Genomic DNA, 10,764 nt, shown 5'->3' with positions numbered 1-10,764 from the left:
CTTCGTGAGATGGAGATATACAGCTCCTCAGGGCAGGGTTGGCAAGAATATCCAAAAAAAAAAAAAAGGAGCTTAAGCGCCTAACACTGGGCGGGAAGCAGAGGAGGCGCTCAGGGAAGGGCAGCAGGGAGGCCCCGCAATGGAAGTCACTGCTCAGGAGGTTAAGGCAGGCTGTGAAACAGGGCCACCTGCAACCCTGGCTTTTCCAAACTGAAGCCATACCCTGGAGGGAGAGAGGGTCCTTGGGCACTGACGCCGGCTGTCCACAGCTAAGCGGTCATGGGATACCCATGACCGTGGGCGTGGCTGGAGGAGGCCCTGCTCTCAGGGGTCTGTTGGCATCCAGGGGAAGTGTCTACGGGGTAATGATTAACCCACACGCACCACCTGGCTTTCAGCCTTCTTGCCCTGCTGACTCATTTTGCAAATTCCACTTGCAAAATTTGGGAGCGGCCTGGGAGCAGCCCCCACCACCTCACCTGAGATTCCAGCAGCGGAGGTGCTGCATTGCCGAGTGGGGTGGTCCTGGCATTCGGACCTGCCACTGGGAAGCCCAAGGCCAGCACGTGGGAGGCGAGTGGGATGGAGGAAACAGCGATGGAGGAGACAGCGCTGGACCCTCTGCTGGCTGGTAAGGATGGGGCGGGAGCCTCGGGGGTGAGAGGCGGGGGACAAGGGGAGCGTCACTTGCTGTCAACCCTACCCAAGCAGGACACCCAGCCTGTCCCTCTGGGACCCTACAGAGATCATGGGGAGGACCCAGAGAGCCGATTTCAAAGCAGTGCCCCACCCCGCCCAGTTGATTGAGGGCAAGAGAGGTGCCCCAGGGTGGGCAGGGCCTGACAGCGGGCGAGTTGATGCGGGCACCTTCTTGGGTGGCAAACAACACCTGCTAAGAACAATAATAACTTCACAGCTGCTCAGCCTCTGTATGGCGACCCTGCAGGGGGACAATTCTTCATCTTGGGGGTGTTCTGGGCACTGGGGAATGTTTACAGCATCCCTGGCCTCCATGCAGTAGAGGCCAGTGCACCCCTACCCTCTGTTGTGACAACCTAAACATGTCTCCAAACATTTCCCAATGTCCCCTGAGGGCACAGTCCACGAGCTCCCTGGAGAACCACGTGCTATCTGTATCGCACATTCGCTAGCATCAGGCTCCAAGCGTAGCCTTCAGCCATGATGCACCTGAGCCTCATCAGGTCCTAGGAGGTTGGCCCGATGCCGGTGATGGCTCAAAGCTTTGGGGCCAGGCCTTACATTCCATCTCAGACTTCTTGTTCACCAGCTGGGCCACCCAAAGCAAGTTGCCTCGCCTCTCTCTCTGCCTTCGTTTACCCATCAATAAGTGGAGCTAATAATGGCATCCACCCCAGAGGACTTTGGAGTAGGGAAAGTGCATAAATTAAAACATGCCAAGGGCTCTAAGCACAGGGCCTGGCACCTGCTAAATGCTGTCACAGCCCCAGTTTACACAAGAGTAAAGCTGAGGCCCAGAGAAATCCAGTCACTTGCCTGAGGGCCACACAAGTTGTCCGGTGAGGGCTGTGAGTAACCCTAGATGTCCCTCTGCAGAGTCTTCTGTGCAGAGAAAGGAGACGTTGAAAAGAGGGGCTGAGAATTCACAGTCCTATCCCGAGGCCTGCCCTGTTCTACCTGTGTGGCCTTGGGCAGTTCACTGACCTCTCTGGGCCTGGGTCCCTGTTGGATGAGAGATTCCACTTTCGGCAGCGCTCATGGAGTGACTGCTGGACCTGCTGTGTCTCGCATTGATGTTGTCTTAGAGGGACTCCTGCTCAGCGGAGGTGGGGTGTCTGAGGGCCGTCCTGGCATCAGGGAGGTGAGCGGGGGGCTTTGGGGTACACTATATCTATCCGACCAGCCCCATCCTTCATCCCAAGGTTTATTGAGTGAATGAATGAACGGATGAGCAAATGAGGAGGCTGGCCGCCTTCCCCTGGCCCTGCGGGAACTCGGGAACACTGGCTGGAACGTCGTCTCCCGTAATACAAAGCAGGAGGAGGAGGCCATTCTTGGTGCCTCCCTGAGGGAGGCCTGAGCCAGGGGCGGTGGTGGGTGGGGAGCTGCCTTCCTAGAGACCCCTTGGGCCAAAGCAGGAACGGCCCCCAGGAATGACCCTCTGCCTCTGGGGCCCTCTGGCTTCCTTTGGAATCAAGTTCCAAAGGCAGAGGCAGACGGGGTGAGCATTTGCAAAAATGAGCAAATTCGCTGGAAAAGAACTGATTTTTATTTTTGGTTTGTTCTCAACGTGTCAGAGAGTCAACACAGAGGGAGGAGGAATGTGAATTAAGCAATAAAATGTTTACCAAGGAGCCCTCAAATGACTCCAGAGTGCTGCCAAAGTTCTGTGATCCCTGAACTGAGATTGTGCGAGGACCCATTTCCTCTTTGGTGGCCCCCGATGGCCCTGCTGGGATGTGGGGATGTGGTGGCATCGCTCTGTCATTCCTCAGGCAGGATCCCTTCCCAGGTGGTCTGAGCCACTCACACTTAGAGGGCATGAGCACTTGGACCTCCAAGGGCAGAGGGGGCTCAGAGGCCAGCCTCCACCTCTTCTTCTTAGACAGGATTTCTGTCCAGGCGCAGCAGGGAATGGTACTCCTATGCCAACTACACAGCCCACGGACTTTGGACCTAGCCTTCAGTATGTGCTGGCAACACAGGGCTGTCCCTTGAGGGAGCCCTGGCAGGACCCTTTGTTGCACTGTTGGAAGCTGCACCCTCCAGTCTTCACTCTTGTGTCACTAACCTCTAGGTTCTCACAGCCCAGATTACAGCTCCAGCCTCTCCAGAGAGGAGCAGTTAGATATGTGGCAGTCAGTCACACTCTAGTATAAATGAAGCCAGCCATGGTTTTCTTGGTGGCTGCTGCTGAATGGAAGTGGGATCCCCTTCAGGATGTTAGACAGCCATGGGGCAGCAAGGGCTGCAGGGCCACGGGGAGAGTCCCTCACAAGGGGCTGGGGTGCAAGGCTGCCGGTGGGAAGCTGTGCCCCTTCTCCTGCTGTCACCAATGCCCCAGGGACTCTACTTCGGGACCGTGGGTAGTAGCCTTCCTCCTAGGGCAGAGGCTGAGAAGGGTGGTAGGAGAACCACAGGATCTGGTCTGAGATGTGGCTGGATCCTGGTGCTGGGACTGACCTGCGGCGAATCTGGGGAGTCTCTCCGCTCTCAGCTCCATCTTCCAGAAAAATGGGAATGAGACTCCTAGAAGGACTGGAGTCAGGTGGCCGCGCTTTCTCTGGTTCACCAGCTGATGCTGGAGATGGAAGAGGTTTGTATCTCTGGTTACTGCCCCTGTCTCTCTTTAGACTAGGAACCTGAGTGTCCAGCTCTCCTGGGAAAGTGTATCTCTCCTTCTGCCAAGAGAAGTTGTGAAATGCGGCTGTGGGGTCTCGGGGTAAAGAGAAAGAGGCAGTCTGGGAGCCTCAAGAGACCTGGATGTGGCCGGGCGCGGTGGTTCACACCTGTAATCCCAGCACTTTGGGAGGCCGAGGCTGGCAGATCACAAGGTCAGGAGTTTGAGACCAGCCTGGCCAATATGGTAAAACCCCATCTCTACTAAAAATACAAAAATTAGCCAGACGTGGTGGTGGGCACCTGTAGTCCCAGCTACTCGGGAGGCTGAGGCAGGAGAATCGCTTGAACCTAGGGGGCAGAGGCTGCAGTAAGCCAAGATCGTGCCACTGCACTCCAGCCTGGGTGATAGAGTGAGACCCCGTCTCAAAAAAATAAATAAATAAAAAGAGACCCGGATGCAGGAGCATGGCCAGGATGAACTGTGTCCCTCCCCATCAATCAGAAAGGGGGTCCCGCCAGATGGCGGGGGGGAATTGCCATGCAATTGCAGGGATGAGGGTGCCGCGTTCTCAGAGCTTCAGAGAGAATCTCTGCTAACAGGAAATGCAGACAAATAGGAAGAGAGGAAGGGGAGGGCAAGGGAGGGAAGGCTGGGGGAAATTCTTTCTTCCAAGGAGAGCCCAAGGAGGTGAGGCTCCACATCAGAAGCCTGAGTAGAACCCTGCGGCCACAGTGTGCGCGGCTGTAGAGAGCCCAGGCACTGTGCTTCAGTGCCAGCCCCAGCCTTGGCCTCAAGGGAAGGGTTTTCTCAGAGCCACAGGGAACAGCAGCCCCCGGGGCCGGCAGCTGGGCTGACGGCACTGTGGTGTTCACTTTCCAAGTGTCACCAGCCCCATGGATCAGTCCTCCTGGGAACGTCATGTTGGGAAAGGTTCGTGAACCGTGCTCCTGACCGGCACTCGGGAGGTGGGGGCTGTTTGCTTTAGCAACGACTTCACACAGGTCTGAAGCGAAATGTTTCCATAGGGGGAACTCTGCGACCTCAGGAAGGTCACTCCCCTTCTCCGGGGTTGTTTGCTCATGTCTGTCATGATGAGGGAGGGGTTCAAACGTGGCCTCACAGGGAGTGGGGACCCAGGGAAGGCCTCCGTTGATTCTGCAGTGAGAGGCAGAAACGCCACCTTTAAAAGAGTGGAAGTTAATTTCTCTAACAGAAAACTTGTCAAGAGGTGGGCATTCCAGGATGCCAAGGTGGGTAGGGGCCTCGTGCAGTCATCTGAGACCCTGTGTTCTCTCAGGCTGCCCTCCCACGCTCAGGACAGACATCCACTTTATGGCCCAAGACGGCTGCTTGGGCTCCAGTCATCACATATGCATTCCAGCCAGCAGGAAACAGAAAGGGCAAAAAGAGGCACTCTTCCTTCTCGGAAGCTGCCCACTGGCCTGAACTTAGCCCATGGCCACACCTGGCTGCAGAGAATGGGACCCACAGATTTTGTTCTGGGTTGTCACATGTCAGGTAAAAACTAGGCAATCTCTTACTGAGAAAAAGACCAAGAATAAATACTGCGGGTGGGGAGGAGAAATGCCGGTCTGTGACACAGGTTCAGGAGTGACACAGGTTCAGGACGGAATTCCTATTCCCTGTGCTGGGGGGGCACCAACTAGCTAGAGACCTGGGGTTTCACTTCTTCCCTCTGAGCCTCAGTTCCCTCGTCTGTAAAAGGGGAGAGTTGATCCCCATGGTCTCTGGGTCCTCTCCAGCTTAGACCACGCGTGATTCTATGTTCCACACGATTTGCCTCACGGAGCTTTCTAGATTCAAAGCTCTGCTAGGACGGGGAGTTCTGTGTGTTCTGTTCTCTGCTGTCTCCTCGAACTGTGCCTGGCACGTGGTCTGTGTGTTTGCTGAGCGGCTGAATGATGGCTGGTGTTTTAACAGGTTGAATTTGTATAAAGAGGCGACTTGCTTTTGCTCTTTTCCTTAAAAAAGAGAAACTTTAAAAAAAGTTTCTAAAAAAAAAAAACCTTCATTTTTTCTTTTTCTTTTTACTCCTTGTCTTCCCTGTCTTCGTTCTCTTTTTTTATTTTTTAGATACTCAGCCTTTTCCTCACTGGCTGCCTCCCTGTCTTGCTTCCCAGACCATAGACTGGGGTTGTCGGAGCAGGCCAAGCGTGAGAATCAAGCCCACCTTCACCTGCAGAGCTCCAGGCCTGGGGAGGCCCGCGGGTAATGCTGGATGAGCTTCGATGCCCAGTAGGGATGGCCTCCCGTGAGCGCGTGTAACTCTCACCTCTCATGACTGCCAGAAAGGTGGCTTGTACTCCACCCTTACCTACTTTGCAGAGAACCAAACAGACACTGGCTGCTTCAGGAAATGTCTCCCATTGCAAAGAAAAGTGAAAGCGAGGCCGGGCTTGGTGGCTCTCACATGTAATCCTAGCACTTCGAGAGGCCCAGGTGGGTGGATCACTTGAGGTCAAAAGTTTGAGACCAGCCTGGCCAATATGGCGAAACCCAGTCTCTACTTTAAAAAAAAAAAAAAAAAAAAAAAAAAAAAATTAGCTGGAAATCACTTGAACCCGGTAGGCAGAGGTTGCAGTGAGCCAAGTCATGCTACTGCACTCTAGCCTGGGTGACACAGAGAGACTCCGTCTCAAAAAAAAAAAAAAGTGAAGGTGAAATCAGAGAAAGGGCGTTTCTCTGTGCCAGGGCGTTAACCAATACGCTACAGTTGAAAATGCCGGCGTTATCTCAGCCTAAAATGTACAGTATGAGCCATGTGTGGCTAGACTCTCTTTGAAATGAGTGTCCAGTCACTTGAGAACACACTTTTCAGTCCTGCAAGTCATGAGTGCCACTGCAAACGCACAAGCAGCCGGCACCGACTCACTGATGAGACAACCACCTTGCGGACAATGGCATGCCTCATTTCCTGGGGAGGGTGTACAGGCATGCACCTGCTGTGTACTTTTTTCCTTTGAAAACTGTGAAGGGCTATCATTAACATCCTATGTGTCATCTTCCTGGAGCTGTGAAACAATTCATGGCCCGTTGGGTTTTGTTGTTAGTGATTTCACTGTATTTTGATAAGGCATTCCTGCGTAAGGGCGCTGTATCAACATTTGCCTGGAGACACAGTTCAAAACCTAAGAGGACTCGGGTCCTTACCCCGATGGCACGCCTCAGAGAGTTCAGCTTGTCGTAAGGTAACAGCCAGCGCACTCGGGGCCTCTGCGTGGTCGAGATGTTCTTCCCCGGATGCCTGCAGCCTCCATTCAGGCCTCTACATACACGCATCCTCAGTGGGACCCTCCCCGGCCCCTCTCTGGGTTTTTTTTTTTTTTTTTTTTTTGAGACAGAGTTTCACTCTCGTTGCCCAGGCTGGAGTGCAGTGGCGCGATCTCAGCTTACCGCAACCTCCGCCTCCCGGGTTCGAGCAATTCTCCTGCCTCAGCCTCCTGAGAATCCGGAATTACAGGCACCTGCCACTACACCCAGCTAGTTTTCATATTTTTAGTAGAGACGGGGTTTTGCCATGTTGGTCAGGCTGGTCTTGAACTCCTGACCTCAGGTGATCCACCCGCCTCGGCCTCCCAAAGTGCTGGGATTACAGGCGTGAGCCATGGCGCCGGGCTCTGGCATCTCACTCTGTCCCTTCACCCTGCTTCATTTTTTCTTCAAAACTCCCTCATGGTCTGGCATGATATATTTGCTTATTCTCTTTCTCCCCCATAAAAATATAATTTTCATAAAAGCAGAGACTTTTTCAAAAAATCACTCAGCACTTAGACCTGTGTCCGAGGGATCGGAGGTGCTCCAGGAAATGCTGATTGGCTGACATCTTCCACTTTTCTAAATATTTTCCACTGGCCCTGAGAGACTCTATTACACAGGAAAAATGCTTTGGCTCCTCCTGTCTCGGGATCTAGTGAGTTATCCTTGCCAGGCGGTGCGAGGCATCACAGAGCATCTACTTTATTGCAGGCCTTTAGGCTCCTTCTGGTTCCAAAAAGGTTGTAAGGTAGCTTACCAACATGTTTTTAATTCCTCAAAAAATAAGATGATCTGGAAGTTCACAAGGAAAAATGAGGCACAGGGAAGATAAGGTTCAGAAAGTCAGATATTAAAAATAATATTTAAGGCCAGGCACAGTGGCTCACGCCTATAATCCCAGAACTTTGAGAGGCCGAGGCGGGTGGATCACCTGAGGTCAGGAGTTCGAGACCAGCCTGGCCAACATGGCGAAACTCTGTCTCTACTAAAAATACAAAAATTAGCCGGGTGTGGTGGTGGGTACCTGTAATCCCAGCTACTCGGGAGGCTGAGGCAGGAGAATCGCTTGAACCCAGGAAACAGAGGTTGCAGTGAGCCGAGATCACGCCACTACAGTCCAGCCTGGGAGACAGAGCCAGACTCTGTCTCAAAATAATAACAACAACAACAACAACAATATTTAATTAACACTTAGAAATGGTTACTATGGTCAAGACACGGGCTGTTCCACCTGGTTTTGGTCATGTGTTCTCCATGACAAACCTTGGGTTAGGTACTACCATGAACGCCCACTTTACAGATGAGGAAACTGAGGCACAAAAGGAAAAGGCATCTGCCCAAGATGGCTGAGCTGGTCCAAGGCGTGCAGCATAGTCTCTCGGCCAGCAGAACCTCATGCTCTTGGCCCTGACACCTGGACCCAGGGATGGGGGACCCACCTGTGGGTGACCTGGAGCCCTAAGCACCTGCTCAGCGCACCTCCCCAGGTTGTCTCTGAGCCTCCCAGCAGCCAGTTCTAGGAGAGAAACACGAGCCGTTCTACAATTTATGGTGCCCGTGAAATCGGGCCACACCTGTGGCTCAGAAGGAAGATGCCGAGACCAGCAGCCTTCTGGGCAGGAGTGCGAGCTCTGCTCTCTGTGTGTCAGGATTCCTGGCTGCAAGCAACAGGATCAGAGTCTGGTTCTCATCTGAAAAAGACTAGGATGGAAAGCCCTGAGAGGCAGCTATGGGAGGGGCTGCAGCTGGAGGGGCCGGCGTCCCACCCCACGCTGCTGCAGGACAGCCCCACCACTGCGCGTGGCTACCATGACCACTGAGGGCACCAAGGGAATCTGAACCTGCTCTCTCTGGGCCAGAGGCTGAGACTCTCACAGGCACACCCGATTGGCCAAACCTGGGTCCCATGCCCACGTTGTCCAGTTGGCCCAGCTGCCAGGGAGATGGGGCAGTGGTCTGCCTACCCCGCTCCCCACAGGGAGCTCTGTATCCGTCAATCTGACTCCAGCAGGGATCCCCCAAATGGAAGGAGAGTTTGGGGCTGGACAGCCCTCTCCCCAAAATGACAAACGCCTTCTACGCCCTCCCTGAGGAGTCCCCAGAGGAGAGCCGCCCATGGACCCACTAAGAACCACAGGCTCTGTCTTTGAAGCGGGGGATGAGGGAACTGGCGCCTTTCTGTAGAAAGGAGGATTCCAACCTGAGGGAGCTGAGCGAGCCCCTGAGGGCCACCCTTGGAGCCCCCTTCAGGGGTGATTTGGGCTCTTTCTAGCACAGAAGCTTGTGGGCAGTTGGGGTGCCAGAGAGACACCCCCTCACTTGGTCCTAGGAAATGTACAAACCATCCTGATGGGGTTCGCCCCCCCTCCCTCCACTGGCAGCTGTGGGACTCTCTGGCTCTGGCTCCACTCTCCAGGACCAACCTCCACAAAGCAGCCCCCCGGTCTCGGAACCAGAGCTCACCAGCCAGCGAAACCCGGCACCACCTGGCAGGTGATATAACCCACATTTTAGCACAGCTGGTCCAGAATCCTATTGACTGGCAGGACCATGGCAGTAGAACTTGGCGTGGTTTTGTTTTGGTTGATGGTGTTGCACACTTAGGTGAGGACAAAACACTCGTGTACCATGCTGTGCTGAGACCCTCGGTGCCCCCAGCCCCGCCCTTGGCCTGGCTGTCCTTTGCACCCTGGGGTGGGGGAAGCACTGGCCTTTAGGGACTGTGCCCGCCTGTCCCCATCACGCTCTGGGCCATGGATGCACTGCTGATTGCCCTTCACCTGGGCCGTGTCTCTGTAAATGGTCCTTTTAATAACTCCTGTCATGGGTTGAAATGTGTCCCCTTACATTCCTGTTACGGGCCTGACCTCCAGGACCTCAGCATGCGACTGTGTGAAGTTAAAATGAGGCTGTGAGGTGGGCCCTAATTCAATCGGACTGGCCCCTTCTAAGAATAAGAGACTAGGACACACACAGACGAATGACCACATGGGGACACAGGGAGAAGGTGGCCGTCTGCAAGCCAAGGAAAAGGCCTCAGGAGGAACCAGCCTTGCGACGCCTTGACCTTCAACTCCAGCCTTCAGCCTCGAAGACGGTGTCTGTGGTTTCAACCACCCCGTCTGCGGCATCTGCTATGGCAGCTGGATAAGATGAATGCGGAGCCTCTGCAGAGAGAGTCACCTTGGCTGCCAGGCCCTGACCGGCACGTGCCATGACAATTACACGATGGCTAAGAATATCAGGGGCTCGAAAGGGGTCAGGCCCGGTGTCTGCTGGTTCCCTGGCGAGGGTGGGCTTCATGTTTCTGCCCCCGGGAGATGGCTGCTGCCGGGGCTGGGCTGCTGTTATTCCTGGAAGACAACGAGGATTCTGCTGAGGTCCCCTGGTGAGTGACGAGGCCAGCCCCAGGCGGTCTGATGCACACCCACTCTCTTCTGCTCCTCTAAGCGTGAGAGAGCTCATCTTGCAGAGCAGGGAGGTGGCCAACGAGCTCGCCAGAAATGGTATGAAATCCTTGAGGGTGAAGTTAAAAGAGGGGGGCCAGGTGTAGCCCCCCAGGTGTCACCCAACTTGTCACACCAACCTTGGCTCGGGCGACCCTAGCAAGTCCCGTTCTGTGTGCACGGTCACAGTCAGAAGGCTCCAGTCCATCCCTGGTGGTCCCAGCCACCACACTCAAAGACCACGGAAACAGTCCACACGCTGTAAGCAGTCAGATGTTCCAAACCATGAAACGTGGTCACGGACGGACAAGTCTCACCCACAGCCCCAAGCTCCCTGCTTGCAGCAAGGACCTGAGCACCCGGGGGTGCTGCCGACAGAGCAGTGTGAGTGGGTGGGGGGCAGGGTGACCCTTTCAAAATGAGATGGCCCCCAGCCCTCCCAGCCTGCAGAGCTGACAATGAGCAGGCCATCAGCACGGTGCAAGTGCGGCCCTTAGGTCTGAGGGCTGGGCATTGCCTGGCTCCTTCCCTGAGTGAGAGATCAAATGTGTCATAAGGGGGACAGTGCCCATCCCTGCCAGGGTGGCCTGGGGACACAGACTTACCCTCTGATTTCAAGGACAGTGCAGCCAGCTCCTCACCAGGGCAGTCCCCCAGACAACTGCAGCCCCAAGGCTTTGTGTGCCAGACCCAGCGCCCTGAAGACGGGGGCGGAGGCCG

At 54.8% G+C, this 10,764-nt stretch overlaps 1 protein-coding gene across 1 annotated transcript in view; it reads left to right on the top strand.

Annotated features, from left to right (window-relative positions):
• Nucleotides 1–445: 445 nt before the first annotated feature.
• LOC105469731 (anoctamin 1) overlaps nucleotides 446–10,764 on the top strand; it is a 218,809-nt gene continuing 208,490 nt past the window's right edge. Inside the window, exon 1 of the mRNA XM_071074118.1 lies at nucleotides 446–631. Coding sequence (XP_070930219.1) covers nucleotides 583–631 — 49 coding nt within the window. The 5' untranslated portion in view covers nucleotides 446–582. The remainder of the gene's footprint in view (nucleotides 632–10,764) is intronic.

Source organism: Macaca nemestrina, chromosome 12 (assembly GCF_043159975.1).
Source record: "Macaca nemestrina isolate mMacNem1 chromosome 12, mMacNem.hap1, whole genome shotgun sequence".
In the NCBI taxonomy this organism is placed as follows: Eukaryota; Metazoa; Chordata; class Mammalia; order Primates; family Cercopithecidae; genus Macaca; species Macaca nemestrina.
The sequence above is the reverse complement of the archived record's forward strand: the minus strand, read 5'-3'. Positions and strand labels throughout refer to the sequence as shown.